The sequence below is a fragment of the Gymnoscopelus braueri genome (assembly GCF_963280865.1).
Source record: "Gymnoscopelus braueri genome assembly, chromosome: 6".
NCBI lineage: Eukaryota > Metazoa > Chordata > Actinopteri > Myctophiformes > Myctophidae > Gymnoscopelus > Gymnoscopelus braueri.
In genome coordinates, this window is record NC_137607.1 from 26751923 (window position 1) to 26775950 (window position 24028).

Here is a 24028-nt window from a genome sequence, read left to right on the forward strand (position 1 = left end):
AAACCAAAAACCTGTTGGCAACAGCTAAATGCAGCATTCATACCTTCACGGTCATTATAGACCCCTTAACAGACGACGTCACACTGATAAGAACCAGTATGCGCGCGCAGGCTGGCACCAAATGAAACCCATTCTGTCATGTCTCGCTAGGACGCGCCTCACTGTCCAACACACAAGAGGAGGTGGAATGAACTGAAACCAGCGCACCCCGAAACAATAAGTTGGGAATTGATTGCATGAAACAATCACCTGTGCGTCCAGTCTCAATGTTGGTAAACAAATAATTGGTCTATGGTCTCATGAACTCAGAGTCATGACTTGACCTGGTAGTGCACACATCAGTGGCATTCTAAAGCTGTGACAGAGCATTTAACATGTTAGATTAAAAAAAGTCACACGGTGTCTAAGGAGACACTTACTGTAAGTGTCAGAGTGTTGTCTTTCTCTCAAACCCTACAGAGAGTCTGTGGCTGTGAATCGCTCACATTCTCATCACTGTTGCAACTTTCCTGTAGCCTATGACTGTACCAATCATAAAAGTCATGATTGCTAGGCAATCTCATTCATAACAATAAAATGAAACATTTTGTATTTATAGCAGAGACACATGAGCACAGATTGAAAAAATCTCATGTGTAAAAAAAAACATGTGTACAAACATTTTGGCGCTGAACGATCGGTTTGCGAGATTGACACCAGACAAACAGGCAGACACACACAGACGGACACAAAAAGCAGCCTACAGAGCCACGCCGTAAAATTGCAACAGCCTAATATCATAACCATGTGACAAACACCTGTTCCTATTTGTATTCAGATCAATATATTGTATTGTATTGTATTGTATACAGATACTGTAGACTGCATTATGTATTTTTTATTTCCTGAATTACAACATCACATGGACAGGCACTTGCATTTTCTTCTTGTGTAAGAGTAGGATAATTAAATCAAATTAGTCCATCCACAAGTATATTCACAAGAAGTGCATCACTTTCTTAAATTGTGTACTCATGTATTAGTTGCAGCAGTATGAGTGAACCGGGGTGGGTGTGGTCTGTTGAAGAAGCAGAGCAGTAGGCAAGAAACACAGGATACAGATAAAGAGCACAAGAGTATTTAGAGAATACATATTATTTAAAAAGCCAATTCATTCAATTTGTATTTTGTCTTACTTGATATTTGTCTATCCTGTTACCCACTCATTTACTTGACTGTTTTGAGATACTTTGTTTATTTGCTTCAGTAATGACTATATGGCCTGTGAGTATGTAAAAATAAATAAAAATCAATTTAGTGAATACTTAGGACCACTGAAAGCCTGTATATCCAGTTGTGATAGCAGTTGTCAGTCTGCCCCAATTTCAGTCCAATTCTGCGTTTTGGTATGGCTGGATTTGACACCTGATGCTTAATGAGTACACCTTTCAAAAGAGGAAAACATCAACATCCATACACAGTCATGGACGCTGATCTGTGCCCGGATACGGCACACAGAAAGATGGACTTGGATCCAGGCCCAAGTCCCTGGTGTGAAAGCACCAGCACTCCAAACACCTTTTCCCATTATCAGTATAAAAATGTAGTCTGCTTCCTCCTTTCTAGCCAGCTACATGTCATGTGCATAATTATGGCCGCATGTGGACGATTGCTAAAGGGCCAATTTACCGATTTTGAACTCAATTCCTGTTTTTAGGGTTGTAGCTAGTGGCTACAATTGGGATGGTGTATCTTCATAAATTAACCATCTTTGGAAGTACACGACGTTCACAGATGCTATTGGCCAAGCTCACCGAATGGGGTGGGGAGACGAGGCAATGGGGGGCGGGGAGAGGCATCCACGCTAGGGATCAACCGATATATCGGTGCCAAAACTCGGTTTGTGTTATTGGAAAATGTGACAATCTTTTCATTATTTTTTACTTCAAATACATATCAGCTCCTACTATCGGTTGTCGGTCTCCTAGATAATCAGTGTCGGCCCTGAAAAAATTATAACGTTGATCCATAGTCCACGCCCACTATTGGCGAGGCGTGGGATTGACTCTCTTGGTAAATTAAGGATCTTTGTCGACACTCGACAGACTTATCAAGGTGATTGACATCATCTGTTGTCCTGTGGCAGCATTCTCATGTGTGTACACTCCATGAACACACACTTCAACACAGACTTCAAAGAGAGCGTGATTAGTAGGAATCCCCCAAATAAAACCACAACATAACCAAAATGAACTTACTGTATTGGCCTGTTTTGACAAACTTTACACAGCAGTCAATATGCATGTCTGTTTTCACATTAGTAAGGGGGATGTTCTCACCCCCGGCTAGGAGGCATATTATTTAACTAGTTTCTACCAAGCCCCGCCCTGCCTGCCTTGAGATTGGCTGAATGCAAAAACAAGAAAACAAGGACTCCGCCCCCGGTGGGGACGTTGTCACATAATACACCCCAAAACCCCAATCCTGAACCTGGTGCGGTGGCGTGACTCGTTAAGCATTAGACTGCCGACTACCAACTCCCCGTGATCGAATCCTGCCGCCCGCGCTCTTTTTCCGACAACCGCAAACTCATTTTGTTTTGAGAGGCACCGCCAACCGAGCTAAAGCGAGTGAGTCGCCGTGCCGAACGTTGCGAAGTTCGCTTGAGCCGACTCAGCGCCGTCCGAGTTACGTACCGATAGGCACAGAATCGTAATCATATTTTTGGGTGAGCGTTTGCACCAACTGCCACTCAAAGTAATTACTGGCCAATCACAGGGCGTCTTTTCCGGGACTTGTCAGCATCTGGTTGTATAAAAGAATATCACACGGCTAGGAGTGGCTTTGGAATTGAGGTGTGCAAGGCATGCTGGTAGTTGGAGTAATATACAGTAGAAAGCAATCCAATTTATTCCGGTCATATAGGACACCGATTTAATATATTAATATTCTTTCCCACTATAAATGCTCCATAAATCATAATCACTGTAGGCCTATTCCATGGAATGGGTGAACAGTAGTATGTGGATCTCAACCAATGAAAAGTGTTTGGGGTTGGGACACGGTAAGGAACACTCGCTCAACAAGAGACAAAGTGAATGAATATTTGAGCGGTGAACAACATCGCTGCTCAGTTTGCTGGATAGTCCAACAGAAATGAATGCAATTTCGTCACATATTTTCGCTCACTTCGCTGTACAGTATGTCAGGAACAGGTGTAAACAACCAGAGATGTAATGTGAGGTCCTGGCAACAGGTCCTGACAGTTGAGTAGAATTTTGTTTTTGGCTCAATGCAGTTCACTCATATGAGCATTATAGAAATACACTGTAGGGATCTGTAAGGTGATTTGTCTGTCACCATAACCCCACACACACACACACACACACACACACACACACACACACACACACACACACACAACCTCGGATCTGGTCAATTCACACAAGTCACCCAAATTGACGTTAGAAAGCAACATTCACCGAAAAGTGAGTTGTTTGCATCCGTGCAAACTATAGTTTTTTTCTTCAAAAATCGAAGTATTAAGCAACATATGCTCCCTGAACACTCTAGTGACAACTACAATAGCAAGCTATCTGCAAAGAAATCTACTTTAACTGTGCTTTCGCTTCAGATTCTGAAGTGTTACTCAGTGAGTCCTCATTAGCTACAGCAGCTCACACAGGTGATCAGAATCGGGCGACTGGCCAATTACTTGTAACACAGCAACATTCAATTATTTATGAATTATGTCCTTTAACCATCAATGTTTAGGATTACAAAAGGAGGATTTATGCTAGCTATTCAGTGTAGCTACCTCCTACCCTGCTTCCATCACTGTTCAGAAGCCAGCGTCACGTCTCAGCCAGTGACAAGGACTCATAGGCTTCCAGCATAAACAGTAGAGAGATCTGCAGCAGATCTACCTACGCATTCGCATATTCAACTTTAGCTAGCTATGTATGTCTCCCAAGAACTGTATTGAACTGGAATTTCCCAGGGGGTGGCGGGACAAATTGCTAGCGAGGCTAAAGGCCTATGGATAAGCCTACAAATACATTGGATAATGGAGACATATACACGCACACACACACACACAAACATACACACACAGGGAAACAGATAAGTCATACAAAAGTGCACAGAAAGGCAGAGACAACGGGAGAAAAAAGGGACAGACAGAAGTCATAAATGAGAGAAAAATGCGAGACAAGACAGTTAAGACGCTTAGAGAGCGAGACTGAGAGATGGAGAGACAGCGGAGTAGCACGATTTAGAACTGGAAGGGAAAATCTGCAGAACAGTGTACATGGAGGAGAGAGAGAGAGAGAGAGACGGGGGGAAAGAACAATGGGCTGAGGCAGAGTCTTCTCTGGCCGCCGCAGCCCTCAGACCCTGCAGAGATTCCTTTCATTAGGCTTTAATAGTATGCTGCCGGCTTGCCATCCTGACCCGTGCTCTATGCCGGTAATAAGAACGGCCTTCAGAGCCGGACCAAAGCACAGAGCTGCTTGAGGGAGGGAGGGAGGGAGGTTGGCGATGGTGGGAGTGGAAGGTGGAAGGGGGGGATGGGGGTGGGTGGCGAGGAGGTGTTCTTTCAAATTGACACGGGGGCGTTACATTTTCACATTCTCCGCTCGCTCCTCGGCTCCTCTCGCCCTGGACCGAGACGGGAGAGAAAGAGAGAGAGAGAGAGAGATGGAGAAGTGGATGGAGAGATCCGTCTTCCTTCCTCCCCTCTATTCTCTTTCATGCCCACCGTATAGTTTCTCTTCTCTTAACTGGTGACCCTGTGCAGAGAGTCTGTGGACGAGGGAGGTTATTTTGGTTAGCAACGGCGCCATGTTAGCGGGGCCTTCTAACCCCCCCGAGCGAAGAACTGACAGGTGTGTGTGTGTGTGTGTGTGTGTGTGTGTGTGTGTGTGTGTGTGTGTGTGTGTGTGTGTGTGTGTGTGTGTGTGTGTGTGTGTCACCCTGATAGGAAGTAGAAATCCTGTTTTCTCAAAATAGCTATCTGAACCTCCGAACCCTTAACCCTTTCAAGCCGGGAAGGCATCTACAAATGTCTTCTAAATCCTAACAGTTTTCTGAAAAAACGTATGTTGTGGTTCTCAAACCTTTTCATGTCAAGGACCCCCAAAATTATATGTATTTGGTGACGGACCCCCATCTGAATATATATTTTGTTCCAGGGACCCCAAGAAGCAAAGATTTGAGCCAAAAATATTCCCTTTAAAAATATATATATATTCATAGATTTGCACACGTTTTCAAGATTTAAAAAAAAATAGCAGATCTACAAGCTCATAGCGCGGCACTCGGATATTGTATACCTGCTATTTTTTAATAGCCAAAGTAGAAAATAATGGTTATAGCTAAAATCAAAAAATAACACAAAAGTGTACCCGGGATTGACTGGGTTAAGGCCTTTGAGCATCACAGAGGCGCTAACCCAAGGACAAAGTGAAGGCCTCGTCTATGGTCTCCTGTGAAGCCACATCCACACTACCTCCAAAAGCCTGTCTGCTCTCGGGTGGAAACAACCCGGGGAAAAAGATTGCCCACATGCCTATAGGCTCGGTAATGGTCGCTCTGATCAGATTTAACTAGGTAACTTGCTGCTTCCGTCGATTCTTGTCTCTTGAAGACATTACATATATATACGATACGATACGATACGATACGATACAACTTTATTGTCAGTTTTCACTGAAATTTGCTTTGTGTCCAAGACGTCACCGTTTCAAGATACAGACAGGACATACACAATACATTACAGGACACACATCACAGTAGCAGACAGAAACAAGAACAATAGAACATCCTCTTGGCTTACCGATATTGGTTTAAAAGCAGAACAGACTGGTGTACAAAAGAGTTCTTTAGCCTGTTTTTCTTATATTCTGGGACTCCAAACCGCCTCCTGGAGGGCAACAGTCGATATTCATCATTTAAAACATGTAAGGGGTCAGAGGAGATGCTCTTCGCCAGTCTAAGCATGCTATTGATCTGGGCTTCTTTAAAGGAACGTAACACAGCCTCAACTGGCCTACCAACAATTTTAGCGCAGATCTTAATTTGGCTATACAGTTTGTTCTTATATACCACTGGTAGGCTGTTGAACCAGGCCGTGCTACAGTACAACATCACAGTTTGAACAACAGACGTGTAGAAAAGAGACAAGATCTGACTGCTAGCACCAAACGATCTAAGTCGGCGTAGGGAGTACATACGCTGCTGTATCCTCTTACAAATATAATCAATATGAGATGACCATGATAAGGTGGCATCTATCATCACCCCCAGATATTTGTAAGATGGGACTTGTTCAATAGCTGAACCATGGATTGTCACCGGTGGTGTCTTATCACCGGGAGCAGGACCAAATATAATTTCCTCCGTTTTCTTAGTGTTGACAATCAGATTATTTTTGTCACACCATTCCACAAGCCGGTCAACGCTACACTGGTACTGTTTCGGGTCATCACTGTCAGTCATCAGAGCTATTAGAGTAGAATCATCTGAATATTTCAGAAGAAACTGATTTGACTCGCAGGTGTTACAGTCTGCCGTGTAAAGAGTAAACAGGACAGGTGAGCTAATGCAACCTTGGGGTGCACCAACTCTGGTCCTGATGGGAGAGGAGAGTATCTTGTTTACCTTTACATACTGAATTCTGTCAGTGAGGAACTTAAAATAAAACTGAATAACAAAAGGATTAATGTGTAACTGAACCATTTTAGTGAGGAGCAAGTCCGGCTGTATTGTGTTGAACGCAGAGGAAAAATCAAGGAAAAGTCCTCTAGCATAGGATTTTGGTTTGTCAAGATGTTTGGCGATGAAGTGAACCAGTGTGACAACTGCATCCTCTGTACTACGACCCTGCTTGTAAGCAAATTGAAATGGATCCTGTGAGTTAAATATGGCATTATTGAGATGATGAACCATAATTTTTTCCAGAGCTTTCATGATAACAGATGTGAGTGCTATAGGTCTATAATCATTGTGTTCTTTAGGGTTTGGCTTTTTTGGCAGTGGTTTAATGTGAGCAGTCAACCAAGCCTGTGGTATGGTATGTGGATATACGGTAACACTTGGGATGAGTTTTGTCATTTTGCTTTGTTGAAATGAGTGGGAATGCCATTCTTTTTTCACTCCCACCTCAACTCCCTTCTGGGCAATCGGTACTTAATGAGTCACCTTCAATACCGCATTCGACACAAAAACTCATGGACAATAATAGTCGATACTATAAATAATTGACAAATAGTTGGTACTGTATACTGTACTGTACATGTCCTTCATTATACTGCATCTATTATATATAGCCTATAGAGAGAGTACCCCCCCCCCCCTACAATAGCGGTATTTATGTATATGGGGGAGGGCATATTGAATGGAGAATAAGCATTTGGAGCCAACAATAACTGTGTGTATTATTCTGGTGCTAATACCCTGTCCTGCTGATGTCCTCTCTACACATCACAGATGGGCTCAGACAGGGAGAGCGGCAGTATTATGCTACTACTGAGATCTTCCACTGAATATATTACCATGTGATAGGGGGAGAAGTCTCACTCCTTCTCTCTCTCTCACACACACACACCACACACACACTGGTAGTACTGGGCCAAGAGAGCTGCATATGCCCCAAACACACAAGCAGGAGATTCATTAATGGAGTGCCAGGAGGAGAGGGAGAGGAAAAGACTCTGTGTGTGTGTGTGTGTGTGTGTGTGTGTGTGTGTGTGTGTGTGTGTGTGTGTGTGTGTGTGTGTGTGTGTGTGTGTGTGTGTGTGTGTGTGTGTGTGTGTGTGTGTGTGTGTGTGTGTGTGTGTGTGTGTGTGTGTGTGTGTGTGTGTGTGTGTGTGTGTGTGTGTGTGTGTGTGTGTGTGTGTGTGTGTGTGTGTGCGCGCGCGCCAGTCAGCCAGGGGGGATTTCCCTCTTTAAGCTTTCAGCTCCCACTGGGCTCAGCTCGGTTGTGTGAACCCTGGTGTAGGCCTGCCTCTAACACATGGCATCACACACAACTACACACACACACACACACACACACACACTCCTATTGCACAATTCAGACATGCAAACACACCAGCTCACACACAAAGAATGTATACATTGAAGCTCAGCAGGGGGCTGCCAGTCCAACTCTGGCTCCTAAACCTTTGGCGGAGGATGTCCCACTGACAGATGTGTACATGGAATCAACCGGAGAGGGGTCAGGGTCCTCCTCGTTAGGGTCCTCGTCACCTCCCTCCCTTTTAGACAACCTCCCTCCTATTGTTTAGCCACTGCTACTGTACTATTCTCTCCCTGGCTCGTGGCTATACTGATAAAACCCTGCATCTGCAACGCGTGTTTGCTTGAAGAAATGCACGCGCTAATTCAAAAGCATGGTCGTACGTATATATCTGCAATAGGAGTTTGCAGTGATGCAGGAGTGTGGTTAGGGTTTTGTGTATATCTGGAATCAGATGCTAAACGCCATTTGCCTTTGTTGGTTGGTGGCTCAGCTATTATCATTGCTGTCGGGCAGAGTATTTCTACATTGTGGTATTGCTACTTTTACTTAAGTAAAAAAAAAGTACTTCCCCCACTGTGGGATGCAGTGTTGGAGTCAAAGTGAAACAGAAACAGAGGAGTGAAGTTCCGCCACGCAACCAACCATCTCCCTGTTCTCCATTCTGAACTCTCTGTTCCCTCCCTGGAGACATGCTCACCTGGCTGTGAGAGAACTTCTCCTTGAGGTGATGAGTCACAATTCACTTGGTTCACACCAACATTCCTCCTCATACACGTACAGCCCCCCCCCTTCGCCCCAACACACAGTCTGTGATCATATATACCTACACCCTCCCACGTACCATACATAATCTGTACTATCAGATGGACTATGCAACACACACACACACACACACACACACACACACACACACACACACACACACACACACACACACACACACACACACACACACACACACACACACACACACACACACACACACACACACACACACACACACACACACTACAATTGGATATACACAGTAGGATATGCATAGGTGTATATATTATTGTCATCGGGCAGAAACCTTGTATGTCCAAAACCAAAACCGTTACTTTTCAGGAAATGGGGAAAATAACCTGTGTTACAATGGATCCAATTAAGTTATTATTTAGAATCTCGAGAATCAATCTACAAGCTCGGTTGTTTTTGCTACTTTTGTGCGACACTCTTGTGTGGTATTCATTTATGAAAAAAACACACAATGAAATATGAAGATACAAGGTTTCTGCCCCACAGCAACGATACATATTATGCGTGAGCATGACCTGTTCATTTAGAAATGTTATATAAGATATCAGATGGTTGGTTTCTTTTATGTTGATGATTGTTGGACCATGTGATGCAAGACAGATTTTTGTCAAAACGGACAATCCGATTTTACAATGCTAAAATATTATCTTTCGGCATTACATTAGCAACCAGACAACGTGCCAAACAGCCCACCTCCGTTGTCAAGGCTTTGCGCTCAAACGATGCGGGTAACATCTGAGGGAAATCCTCAAGTGCCAGGGTCGGTACTTCAAATGATTGTCAAATATGACTCTGCACCTCTCTGCTTTCAAGATGGGATGACATACTGTTGTCCAGCTATAGTCACAGCTTGAGTTTTGCCTTTCAGCAGCAAATCTAAGGCGTGCAAGCAATGCATTGCACACAGTGCATTTTCCCAGATTCTTCCACAGGAGCAACTGTGCAGCAGTGTTTCAAAAACAACAAAAAGGCCCGGATCGCTGGGGTAGCGGCCTGGGCACCTAGGCTCCAAAGTAGCCTTACATCGGGTCGCGGGTGGGAGTCCCGATCCCGACAGCCTTTTCTGCATGTCACTCCCCATCTCTCTCCCCATTTCCTGTCAGACTACTATCCTATCAATAAAGGCATAAAAGCCAAAAGATAAATAAATAAAAGAATAAATATAATGGAATGCATCTGTAGATAAAGCCACCGCCGTCCACCTGCAGCTGCAGGAAACACAAGCAACCAATGGTCCCGTTATTCCCTCCACAAACCAGAAACACACTCCGACTGGCCTTCTTTCACCAGCCACGGCGTGCTGTTGGGAGAGATGTGAGCAGCGGGGCATAAAAAACGGAAAACGCTTCCTCTCCTTCTCCTGTGCTTTTCTCTCGCCGGCTCCCTTTGCTTCTCCCAGGAAGCCAGCCCAGAGGTCAGCGCAATCAAGACCCATGAGCAACAAAAGGGCCCTAGTTAGGCGTCCGGCTCAGTGCCCGAGCCAAAGGCCAGCTCAGCGGGGCAAGACTGTCCATTAGGCAGGAACCCTGGAACACCCCTGAGATGTGGGGAGTCGAGGGCTAGAGAGAGGAATAAAAACACCCTCCACACACACGCACACACACACACACGCACACAGATCATATAGAGCCTTGTTTGACACCGCTGTCAGGGTGCAGTGAAGGGGAAAGATGAGACCCTGTGACACACAGAGACGTCGTACACATGTGCGAACACAAACACACCCACGCATCCACGCACACACACACACACAGGACTATAAACACACACACACACACACACACACACACAAACCAGCATGTGTTCCCATCCCTGCCATCTCTCAGTGTGCCTCGCCCAGTGCCATCCTTGTTGAGGCTTTTACAGAGATGGCCATGTGCCTTCTGCTGCGGCACTCTGCCTGCAGCACACGTACCGCTCCCTCTGTGACATCATCATGCTTGTCCATATCCACATATCGTACACAAAGTGTGCCGCAGGGTGGTTATAACATCGGTTATATCATGAGACACAATACCAAGGAGATTTCGGGTTGGTCGAAGCCATGTGACAGAACAACGTTATCTACTTCTGGTTTTGGTTGTTCCAAGAAAAAGAAAGATTGTTCAGATTTAAGGCTGTGTGTTTGTGAAATTATGAAAAGGGCTTTCAACAGGGGCTTCAAGGCCCCTAAGGCTCTGAAACTTACTCTTCCTTTTTTTGTTATTGTTCCTACAATGTTGAGGAACCAAAAACCATACTTGTATATGAGATCTAACAAATACATTGTGAATTTTTTAATTTTGAATCTTGAATCTAGCACTTAAATGGAGAAAAGTGAATACATGAAAAGCACAAAAACAGGAGCAAACTAAATTCTGCATTGTTACTTATCATTATCATCCCTGTACTGTGCTTTCAACCAGCTCCCCTCTCCCACTTTCCGTTGACGTTCTCGCTTCTCCCCCAATTTCCCTTACACATCTTCTGCCAACATCTCATCATCACCTCCCATCCACTCTGTCTCTCACCCTTTCTCTACACCTTCTCTTATCCACCTCTCTGCTTACCTTACACCCCCCCCCCCCCCCCTTTAGCTCCTCCTTTCATCCTGCATCCCTCTTTAACCTCACAGACGTCCTCCTCTTTACCCCTCTATTCCTACTCCACTCTTCCTTTCCTCCTTCCCTCTCCGTCTGGCCTAGCATCGTTCCCCCTGGGTGCCATCCTGGGGCCTGGGTCGAGAACCACATATCATTCCTTGTCAGCAAACCTCCCTCCTCCCCTGCCTCGCCCTCTCCAACCCCACCCTCCATCTTACCCTCACAGGGTCAGCGATCACCTCCCTCAGGACTGGGGCCACCGCCGGCCTCCAGCATCTCTCTGTCCCTACCTCAACCTCTAGAACCCTCCATTACCTCTCCCTCCAGCGGCCCCCGCACCACCCGTGGCCTGGGCTGTTGGGCCACCAATCACAGTGCGTCAGGCAGGCCGCCCTCGCTGACGGCGCGTGGTATGAGGGAAGCACCCTCCAGAGACATCGTTCTTCTCTGTTTCTCTCCTTTTTTCTCGATCTGTTTCCATCCCTTTGTCTCCTCTCTCTATGTTTCCCTATATACCAGGCCACCAGTGTCAGTGGTGAGGGGGTGTTAAGCCTTAAGGTTAATTCAGATGAAAGCTCATCTGAAATAATGTAGTGTTAATACACTTTGCAGTGGCTAAACTGATCAATAAACACAATGGATGGGGGGGGGGGGTGATTAACAACTTCAGGACACCTCGTTACCACACAAATATGGCTAACTTTGTGTAATATTGTGGAATTGCTATTGTGAGATCAATTGTGGATTAAGTCTGAAATAATACAACTAATAATACTATCAATGTCTAATTCTTCACAGTACATGTTTTAAAAGCTGCTAAAGTAAGTCCTCATGATACATACACCTGTAAAGTGTGCAAAGTAAGTTAAGTAAAATTCGTGCTTGCAACACCAGGCTTTCCATGTTGCAAAGAGCACAGGCAAAAATGACTAAGCTGAGAGAAGCCCTTACAGTAACAGAAGATTATCAACAAAGGGCCTGGCATACAGTGTACCTACAGTGGATAGCAAATGATACATCCATATTTCCAGTATTTATCTGTGTCTTGATGCTGCAGCATGAAGGGCAGCAAAATGCTGTTTAGGAGTAATTTGTGATTTCCTGCTACAGTGGCCAGTTAAGGGAAATGAGAGATAAGCTCTCTGGTAACAGGAACACTGATAAAAGAACAGAGGGGGGGAGAGAGAGAGAGAGAGAGAGAGAGAGAGAGAGAGAGAGAGAGAGAGAGAGAGAGAGAGAGAGAGAGGATGTGAATTGGGCAATGATGAGCCCTCATTCACCAGCATGACTCATCTAAACCCGTAGAACACACAATCCTAAGACTGTGTATGTGTATGTGTGCGTGTGTTGGGGGATGCACACGACTAAAGCAGTGAGGGGAAATGGGAGGAGAGAAAGGGAGTATTTCAGAGACAGGTGATACTGGTCCAGTCCAACAGAATCACACACTGACCATCTCATTCACAGCCATTTGAATATGGTCAATGAGGCCTGAAAGTACACAGCTACCTCTGGATGACGGCTAACTGGCTAGTAATGCTATAGGTTGTGTTGCTTTTCAACTTTATTGACACATCACGTTTATATGTGTAAAAGGGCGTTGCAGGGCGTAGCTGAAAATGAGCACTTGTGCTCAGCTACTGCCCTGGGTAAATAAAGTATACAAATAATAATATAAAACAATATGAAACACAAATAAAAAATAAAATGGATATAAGGCGGTGCCTGCATCTGTTCTACCATGGAACAGCAAAAAAAAAAGAATCAATTAAATTTCCATAATCCACACTCCTGTCTGTCTGCCTGTCTGTCTGTCTGTCTGTCTGTCTGTCTGTCTGTCTGTCTGTCTGTCTGTCTGTCTGTCTGTCTGTCTGTCTGTCTGTCTGTCTGTCTGTCTGTCTGTCTGTCTGTCTGTACCTCCCTTGGCTGTTAACATGACCAAATTATTTATTTGCAAGCATTTTAGAGTGGCTCAAGAGTCAACAACGATGATATCTATATATGTTAAGACTCGTCACGGCAAATATGTTAACCATATGACCCCTGGGGGACCCCAGTCAAGGAAATATATAGAGTTTAAGCGGTTAAAAAGACAGACACAAATCAGTGTTTCGCTTAGCAGCACAGGAGTGCTGGAGTCTGGGAGTCGGTTGATAAACGTGTCATTTGTGGGTGTGTGGTCATGTATAACCCAGGTCAAATCCTCCCATACTGTGCATATCTTTGTCAATAACATAATGAGCACAGCTCGCTTTCTGGTGGGCCTACGGGGAAAAAAGCTAATGAAAGAGATGGTGTTTTGTAGAATGTAGAGTTACCTACAGTTTCCACAATGTTCCAATCAGTTCTCCGTCTGTGGAACTTCCTGAATGTTTATTATAATATTCTCTGTCCTCTACAGAGGAAGAAACCTGCTGTATGCTTCATTTTGCCTTACTAGGACGAGACTGGCACAAGCATTTTGCGTGTGTGTGTGTGTATGTGTGTGCTGTTTTTCCCCCACAACATTGGGACGAGATCTGAGAGGGAACGGACAGATTTCCATCTGTCTGCTTCATTTGCAAAAAAAAAAAACTCCTTCTTGTGATTCAAATATATGCTTTAGTCGTCTCTCTCTTCTCCCTCCCTCTCTCTCTCTCTCTCTCTTCTCCCTCCCTCTCTCTCCCTTCTCCCTCTCTCCCCTCTATCTTTCCAAATCCTTCCATCCCTCACTTTCTCTCTCCCTCTCTCCCTCTCTCTCTCTCTCTCCAAATGGAAGCTGCGGATGACCGTGGCCGAAGAGTCTCAGGGGCCAGAGAGGAAGAGGAGAGGGGGTTGGGGTTGACGGGATGCGAGGGAGAAGGAGGGAGAGAGGGGGGAAAAAGAGAGATATTGAGAAGAGAGAAAGAGGAAGAGCAAACGTCTCTCTCACTTCACATTTCCCCAGCACCACCCTGGCGTGCCAGCCTGCAGTCTGTTCTCCTTTGAGCTCCTTTTCTACCACAGAACAGAAAAAAGGAAAAAAAATCAATTCATATTTCCATAATCCACACTCCTGTCTGTCTGTCTCCCTGTCTTCACCACCCTCCTCCTCCCTCCCCCCTCACTCTCCTCTCTCTCTCTCTCTCTCTCTCTCTCTCCCTTTCCTTCCTTCTCCCCTGGGGTAGACTAACCCCTCACCTGATCCTACGGCCTACAAATGTCATTACGCTGTGCAACAATAACAGGCCAAACAAAAGGGGGCCTTGCTCTGAGCTCTGAGCTCCTCTGTGGAGAGACTGCTGGCCGCTGCTACCATATGCTGCCAGTCCAAGCCAGAGAAAAAGGAGAGAACCGTGGCTACAGAAGAGAGACTCCAGCCCCAACACAAAAAAAAGGAAAAGAAGAAGCCCTAATCCTGGTAATGAGGCCCGTGAATGCAGCCTTTATGTATACGGGGGAAAGGGGCCAATCCCTCTGTACACAGCACGCTAACTAGCCATCGTAAGGGCCATCTTATCCACACAAACGATCTGGACGACGACTGAGTGAAAGAGAGAGAGACAGAGAGAGAGACAGAGAGAGTTAGTGTGTGTGTGTGTGTGTGTGTGTGTGTGTGTGTGTGTGTGTGTGTGTGTGTGTGTGGCGGTGGGCCCACTGTGGAGCGCAAAGAGGCGGACCCACACCACGTACATGTACAGTGGACTAAATCCATCCGATATCAATTTGCTCAGTTTTTTCCCACTTTGGTTTCTTTTCTATTCACTCTCAGTTGTGTGGCTTGTGCATGTCTCTATCTGTGTAACTCTCTCCCCTCTCCCTCTCTCTCTGTGATAGAACACTGTGGTTCTTGCGGGGCAGGCAGACATCGCCTGAAGCATCTTCTGACTAACCCGGTGATTCCTCAAAGTGGATCAGAGGCCAGAGAGCTGTTTAAACTCATCGGCTCGACTGCTGTGCCCAGCGATGGCGAGCCTACGCATATATGTTTCTCTCTCTCTCTCAAACTCTCCCTAGTTTACTCATCTGTCCAGGTCTTCCTGTGATGGACTGCTGCAGTTTGCAGCCAGGGACCTGCTCCACTCCATAACCTGTTCTGTGTGGCAGCCACCTTTTCAAAGTATAGAAAACACTACAATGTGTTCTATACGGTATCTCTTCTCTTTCTGCTGCTAAAAGTCTCCCATGCTCATGCACAGTCAGAAAGGCCACAGCGAGACAGAATCTCGCGTGAAGCAACGAGGCGAGATGATTAATACTTGCCTACAGTATGGACATGCGCGTGGATATCGTCACAAATCAGCATAGTCTGTGAAATTGTGGTGATGAACTTGGAATATCAGACGATGTGATTTCACTTTCAAATTCAGAGAAACATTCAAAATTGAAATAGGGACACATTTTAATTTAGTCCTCTTTGTGTGTCTGAGTTTGTGTGTTTTTTTTGTGTGTATTTGTGTGTGTGTGTAAGCTCTGTCCCTAGAAGAAAAGTACTGAACTCGTGGTTGGCTCACACTTCCCCAAACTTGAAGTGAATGGTAGTTGTATATTAAGATATACACACAACATTGCAGTACTTACCTCCAAGGGCATTTGGTATTCAGAACATACAGTTCTGAACAGCGAAATCGGATTCCACAAATGCTACCTGTTACCCGTTTGGTTGGAAAACGGACCCAATAGAGATGGGAAACGTGATACAAAAGGGACGGATGGAGAGGGTAAAAAAGGAGAGATAATGGGACGGGAGGAGAACGAGAGCGGGGTTGGGGTGGGGGGGGGGGGGGGTGTATTCCTCTCACGGTTGCATGATAATTACTGATTCGTCGGTTATTGAAGACCCGCTCACTGCTTTTCATTATCAGCAATACACGCTCAGAGAGAGAGAGAGAGAGAGAGAGAGAGAGAGAGAGAGAGAGAGAGAGAGAGAGAGAGAGAGAGAGAGAGAGAGAGAGAGAGAGAGAGAGAGGTGGAGGACGTACACTGAGGAGGCTGGAGAGGGGAGTGGTGGTGGTGGTGTGGTGTGGTGTGGTGTGGTGTGGTGTGGTGTGGTGAGGAAGTTAGGATGGGAGCAGGAGAGGAGAGGTGGAGGTTGTCTTTAACCCTTTAAGACCTGAGGCGATTCTTTAAAAAAAAATCTAAATCCTAACAGTTTTTGGAAAAAAATCTTTTTTTCACGATTTTTTCAAAAATAGCAGATCTACAAGCTCGTAGCGCGGCACTCGGTGCCGCGCTATGAGCTTGTATATCTGCTATTTTTGAATAGCCTAAAGAAATCTAAAAGTGACAGATGCGTTCCAGGTATTAATGGGTTAACAGGGGGTGATGGGGGGAGTGAGAGAGAGAGAACCAGAGAGAAGGACTGAGCGAGACGTACATACTGCACAGAGACGGGGACGGAAACATGGGAGGGCAGAAAGGCAAAGACAAGACAGAGACAGATAGAGAAACGGAGAGAGGGTGAGAAAGAAAGACAGAGAGGGAGAGGGAGAGAGAGAAGAAGAATGAAAAAGAGGAGTGTGTGTTCCAACCTGGTCTGTGTGGTCCTGAGGGAAGCTCCACAGCACGGCTGGATCTAGAGGTAATTGACAGACAGCATTAATCAGCGGGTGAGAAACACACCGTCTTTCGCTAGCTGCCTCAGAACACATACATATTAATGAGCAGGGTGGGGCATGGGCGGCTGCTGAGAGTCACCACATGCACGCACGCATGCACGCACGCACACACACACACACACACACACACACACACACACACAGTAGCTACAGTAGCATACACACTGTGAAAAGAGAGAGAGGCTAGGAGCTCTAAATATGCTAATGTGTATTCTCCATGTAGATATGATAGGCTATATTATACAACACAGCGTGCGTTTCTCAGGAAATCATAACCACGCGTACTGAAATCAATACAACCGTTTATCCCTGCGTCGCTACTAGCCTAGCTGTGAGCGAGGCTCAAATGTTTATAGTGGTAAAAAGGGGCTTTTTGGTGGCCTGTGGTTGTGATTATTTATTTTTTTCGAAAGCGCTAAGGAGTGGACTACGGAGTATTATGGAAATATTCATTCCTTGTAATAAAGTGTGCCGCTGCTCAATTAACATATCCTTCATCGGTCTGTCAAGAAGCCTAACTGAAGTTTTGGTTGGTTTTCAGCGTGGCCTTAAGTGATGCTGTTCATTTATTTTTATTCATTCATTTTATCTGTAAAATGTAACCAAATAGACCCTTATAGGCCCATTTGGTTACATTTGGACACTCTCCGAGTAAAGTTTACACTCAAGATTTTACAGTATATATAAATATACATACTTTAATCATATACTTGCTTATGAGGCAAGTATATGAAGCACCAAATTGGACAAATTCTAAGTTAACTGGACAATTTCCGTTCAGTTTACTATAGCCTTAAATGTATCATTATCAATCCTCTCCTCCCAGCCAGATTATCACCCACAAGAAGAGAGGAGAGAAGGTCACAGTTGAGTGTGTATAGTTGATTCACATGTTACCAACAGGAACTCCCTCAAGTAAACTCCAGCCTGTTTGCATTTGGGATGTATGGTTGCGCAGCTGAAAGGCAGCGGTCACCGAGCCACAGCCCTCTGAATGTAGGGGCCTCTGGTAAACAGGGTTTCCGCGGCTCCAAGGTCGCACTGTGACCTCAGTGGGAACGGCGTTGAGCTGAAGAGATGAGCTCTCACATGCCAAGTTCACTGTCATGGACATCAGCCATACCCCCCCCCACCACCACCACCACCAGAACCCACCTATCCATCTAAACACAGTTGACTGAATAACAGGACTGCTGCTGGGAGCCTATATGTGCCGGGGGTATCTAGCCATACATTAACATGATGCATCTCAGATCAGAGCAAAATAGTCATTTTGAATAGGTTTGACCATTTTACCATTTATTATTATATTATATTTAAGACAAAAAAAAAGGTCATATTTTCAAACTATTCAAGTGTCAGGGTAGTTCAAAATAACATGTAACCCTTTTTAACAAGAATTTAGAGCTTGACCTAGACATGCGCCCATAACCTATAGCTTATAACAGTATAGCCTTCACAAGCGGCACCCACTGCTTCTCAGACCACCAACTATACTACAACGGAAACTGTAGTATAACTTTTTAACTCTGGCAGGGATCAGCATGATAAAACAATAACAAAACAACACGATCATTTCATACCGCCTGGTCTCGGGGATGCCAGGGAGAGATAGAGTGGGTGGGGGTGTGTGGGGGGGGGGGGGGGGGTGACAGATGACAGGACACGGCAGCAGACAAAATCAAAGACGCCTTACATAATCCTGTTGGGTGATTTCATGGACCTCGTCTTGAAAAGAGCAGGCGCATAAAAAAAGAGAAAGAGAGCCCTCAGCTCCGTGTCCCATAGACCAGTCCAACCTCAACGCCCCCCCCCCCCCCCCACACCCCTTACACCCCCATTATGATCTGCTAGAGTTAGGGCAATTTTATGCCGATTTTCTGGGTGAGAGGATGGGAACTGCTGCCTCAGAGAGAGAGAGAGAGAGAGAGAGAGAGAGAGAGAGAGAGAGAGAGAGAGAGAGGAGAGAGAGAGAGAGAGAGAGAGAGAGAGAGAGAGAGAGAGAGAGAGAGAGAGACAGAGACAGAGACAGAGACAGAGAGAGACAGAGACAGGAAGGTAAAGAAGGAGGGAAAGAGAGAAAATAAATAAAGCAAATATAGGAACAGAGAGAAAGAAAGAGAGAAACAAACAAACAATAAACAAACAGGGAAAAAATAGAGATAATGTGAGAAGAGAAGGGAGATGAGACGAAGGAACAGTCTATTAGGGCCAGTATGTAATACTAGAGGTTATAGGGCCACGTTATAAGTAAACGTGTAAGAATGGAATGTGGCCACGTGTGACCACGTAAACACTGAGCCTGTCTGTGCTCTACTACAAGGGTTCCCAAACCTTTCAGGCCGCGACCCCCCAAATAATCATATCTGAACTGGGGGGGACCCCACCCCCCCCCCCCCCCCCACAATAATTATATTTCGACTGGGGACCCCCCACCTTGGCAAGCACTTTGGCATTTTAATTGTAGGCATTAATGTAAGTTTGACTCGGTTCCACAGATAAATATTGTGAAAATAGCAGATCAAGCTCACTGTAGTGAGCTTGTAGATCTGCTATTGTCACAATGTTTGCCTCTTTCTTACGTAATATTTGACAATTTGGCCAAGTTGGTATTAAAAAGGTCTTAGAAGACCTTAAATTGTCACTTTAGAAATGTGTAGATACCCTGTATACACTCATACTGTATGTTGGTTTGTTTACTGTTGAGTGAGAAAACACATGTTGCACATTAAGCCAATCATCTGTGGACCCCCCAAAATCATCTGGGGACCCCCCCTGGGGATCCCGACCCCCAGTTTGGGAACCCTTGCTCTACTAGTATACAGTAGACTCCGCAAGAGCTGCAGAGAGAGAGAGAGAGAGAGAGAGAGAGAGAGAGAAGAGAGAGAGAGAGAGAGAGAGAGAGAGGGAGAGAAGAGAGAGGGGGAGAGGAAGGAGAGAGGATAGGGGAGGAGGTATAACGCACCAACCACCTCAGCATCTCACACACCTCAGGATGTATGAGAAATTCAGAAACGCCGTCTTCCCGTCTTACTCCACTCTCTCTCTCTCTTTTCCGCTTCCCCATTCCCGTTCTCTCCATCCCCGTTCTACCTCCAACCTTTTTTTTCTCTCACTTTTTTCTTCACCTGCCAATCTTTTTCTCCGCTCGCTTCTCCACACAGCCCGCTTCTTTCACAGCTCTTTTTTTACTCTCTCTCTTTCTATTTCTCTCCAGCTCGCACATATCTCCCCGATGCTCCGTCTTGCTCGCTCGTTCCTACACAATCTCTAAGCTTATTTCTCTCACTCACTTCCCCTTCCATTGCCGCCTCTCTCTCTCGCTCTTCTCTCTCTCACTCCTCACACTACTCAACCTTTGTATCCTTCTTTTTTCTCTCTCTCTCTCTCTCTCTTTCGCTCTCAGTATATCTCTTGCTATTCTCTTCTCCCGTTGCTTATTTCTCTCGTTCAACTTCATCCCACCCTCCCCTGCAGCCCTCCACGTTTCTCCTCCCTACCCCTCTTGTGGCTGCTTGCCTCCTGCTGCTGTATTGTGGACGTGGTGGTTGGAGGCTATAGGAAGCCCGGGGGCCCCAACCAGGGTGAGGGGGGGGGGGGCTGGGGGTCCCGGTTGTTCGAGAGAGCCTGAAGGAGTTAAGGCTGAAAGTTGAAGGTTAGGGAGGCGAAGGGGACCCGCCAGAGTCCCCTGGGCCCTGCCCAGGGGACACGAATGTCACCGTGACAGACCGTGTGCAGTGGTTAATCTGCACCCCCCCCCCACTCACACACACACGTCAACGTATGCCCATGACCCCTATACCTCTGACACACACACTAGAGGTGTAGCACTTCAATCAGTGGATGATATATTTCACAGAATGTTTGAGATGTGATATGCCACCATATATACTTTGTTGACGGTGTCCCCCAGGCAGGGGTCTATACTGGTCCCCTCATGTGTTCCCTCTACAACAAATCTCTTTGCTGAAATTGGCCAATCTACAAGCTCACAACAAACGGGTCGCGTTGCGGTGTGTCGTGAGCTTGTAGATCTGCTATTTTTGCTGAATGTTCTTCCTGGAATAGGGATGCTATAGGTCAGGTTCATGTGGTTACATTTGGATTAAGGGTTTTTTTCATGTATTTTGAGAGTGAGAAGCTATAGCTGCTAATGCTGAATGCATGATCTGAATGTGTGGAATACAAAATTGTCTCCAGTGTGTGCAGCTAGATTTGTAAGCCAGTGATTTGACACAGCAAACAGAAAATATGTGAGATGGTCTGATGGTCATTTTTCATTTCTACGGATTATGAAAGTGCAGATTGTAGACTTTCAAATTGATCTGAAATCTGAAAATGGTTGAAGATATACTTATTTGAATGTTGTTGAACCTCAAATCAGGAAGCTCAGAAAAAGCCCATTCATGGATCTGTGTTATCAGACACCTCTCACTGCAGTAACTAGTTAAAGGACAAATTATAAAACTACTGTTTGTTGTATTGAGTGGATTCTTCTAAATTAACCATAACCCTTGTGTAAAATGAACTAAAAACCCATAAAAAAGTATTTCCTTGGCCTGGGCCACGGCGTGGCAGTCCAGGCACCCTAGACCCTAGGCCAGCGTGTCCCGAGTCCCGAGTCCTGATCCCGACGACCTTTGCTGCATGTCACTCCCCATCTCCTGTTAGTTTACTGTCCTATAAATAAAGGCATAAAAGCCCCAAAATAAATCTTACAAAAAAAAAGGTGTTTCCTTGATTCACGCATTTTTTCCCCCTCTACACCAAATCTCTTCAACGAAAATAGCTGATCTACAAGCTCAAAATATGTAGCATTGCAATGAGTTGTGAGCTTGTAGATCTGCAACTTTTGCCAAACCTTTTATGACATGCCCAGAATGGGGACAATGATAAAAATAAAAACAAAAAAAACCCAACAACAACCAAACAATATATTGCAATTTAGGCTTATGGATACAATATAATGCAGACATCACCGATACGCATCCCGTTGTTCGATAATTTGAGCATAGCAGCTTGTCTACACTATACGTACAATGAACATTTTGCATAAATGCACATAATGGCTAATATATACCACACAGATGCACAGCGATACACACATTTAAGATATACATAGTTGCACTCAAACAAACATTATGCTTGTATAGTAATATATGCACAGTGCACATGAATACATTAGTGTTAAATAAATGTTCATTGGGACCAAAAACAAAGAGATGCTGCTTGGTGCTGTTGGGTGCAACAGGGTTGTCTGTCCACATATTCTGCCTTACAAGATTTTCCGCCATTTGGGGTTTTCTTCAAAACACAATTTTGCTACTATTCCTACAGATTATGTCCATTATGCAAATCAGTACACATTATGCCTGGAGTCATGTCATGTCATCAAGATGTATCTGACAGATTTTTCAGATTCCATCCATCCATAGATACTCCATACCGTTTGCCTATTCACAAATTTGTGGGCAGGGCCTATTTCTTACAAACAACGCCATATGTCATGAACGCAACATCCTATCATCCTCAAACTGGAATCGCATGTGGCGGGGGCCTCTATACTGTACAGTGCACCTCCAAAAGCGCTTTCACTTCTGCCCATAGGGGATGCCACAACCACAAACAGTTGCACCTTCTGTCATATAAAACTCTATTTCCCATTGCGTCCTGATGGCTGCAACCCAAGCCCTAACACAGCCCTGGGTAAGCAGCCCGGCCTGGCAAAGAACTGCGCTCCAAGGAGCATACTTTTGTAGTTTCAATACATTTTTACTTGTACAAACAATTGAAAAAAAGTATATTTTAAGAGAAAAACGTGGGCGGTCATTACTCCTAGCAGCAGTAATCACACTCTTCAGAATATGGTTCAGGATTCTGTTTGAAACAACTTCCCTCTGATGATGGAAAAAAATGCTGATGTTTGTGATTTGGAAATTGGACTATATAGTAATATAGTAATATATTGCAGACTCAGAAATCTTCTCGACTAATTGTGTAGTCTTAACATGAGAACAGCAACACTGACAACCACACACACTCGTCATCTGTAATCCTTGCATCTACACACTTTTTTTTTTCTTTCAGGAATTCAGAAACCTGCTACTTTAATATAATGAAATTTAAATGAATTTTCATACAAATTTGTTGAAAATAAACCCAAAATAGGGGCGTCAGGTTTAAAGTGGTTATAATAGATAAATGTATATAAGTAAATGTTTTGGACGTGGGGTTAAGCCTGCCCCCTGCCTGTCATATAGCTTCTATCAGATTGCCTCCCCGTCACTGACACGAACGGTATAGAGGGCAATTCAAAACGTGTTTATTGTATCTCCCGAAGCTGACAGAATCTATAAAGAGCTGTTGCAAACTGTGTAATAACAGTGCGCATGATGTGACACTGCTGACGGCCCTGAGTGACGAGAGAGGGGAAAACGACCTCTGGTACATTTCACCCCGGCTTAGCGCAGACAGATCCGGCGGGTGTGAATTGAATTGAAATCACCTATCAGTGAGTTCAGATTCCTCTCTTCACACCCCAGGATTGTGGCAGAGCAAACTGTGGTGGGCAAGCTGCAGTGACTGAGGTTGTGTGCCACATCAGCACACACACACACACACGTTTACTCGTTCACAATTGTAACTGTGCAAATGCGCATGTGTGTTTACACAGAGCGATAGCGGGCCGAGGAGTCTACGTACAGCGTGTCCATTGATCCCTGTGGACTTCAAGCATGGCTAACCTCCTGCAGACGCCACGGGCGGAGGCAGACCCCCAAGCAGTGACACACACACACACACACACAGACACACATGCACATGCACGCACGCTGAGGGGAAAGAGGGAGCTGACAGTCACAAATCAATGTTTGGGTCGCTCCCGAGATGCCCGTCTTTAAAAGTCGATACGGTGAGCTTTGATAGGGGCTGAGAGGAAGGGAGGGGAGAGGTGCAGGAGAACAGGGGTGTGTGTGTTGATGGCTTGGTGGAGTGTGTGTGTGTGTGTGTGTGTGTGGGGGTGTGGGGGGGGGGGGGGGGGGGGGGGGGGGGGGGGGGTTCATACATGTGAG

The 24028-nt window shown here is 45.3% G+C and overlaps 1 protein-coding gene across 5 annotated transcripts in view; it reads right to left on the reverse strand.

Moving 5' to 3' along the window:
- dennd1b (DENN/MADD domain containing 1B) overlaps nt 1-24028 on the reverse strand; it is a 155139-nt gene that overhangs the window by 101564 nt on the left and 29547 nt on the right. For all 5 annotated transcript variants that reach the window (XR_013933235.1, XM_080429756.1, XM_080429755.1 and 2 more), the window contains exon 3: nt 16872-16915. Coding sequence is in view for 4 of the 5 variants with exons in the window: in XM_080429756.1 (XP_080285882.1) it covers nt 16872-16915 (44 nt within the window). In the remaining variant the exon portion in view is untranslated. The remainder of the gene's footprint in view (nt 1-16871; nt 16916-24028) is intronic.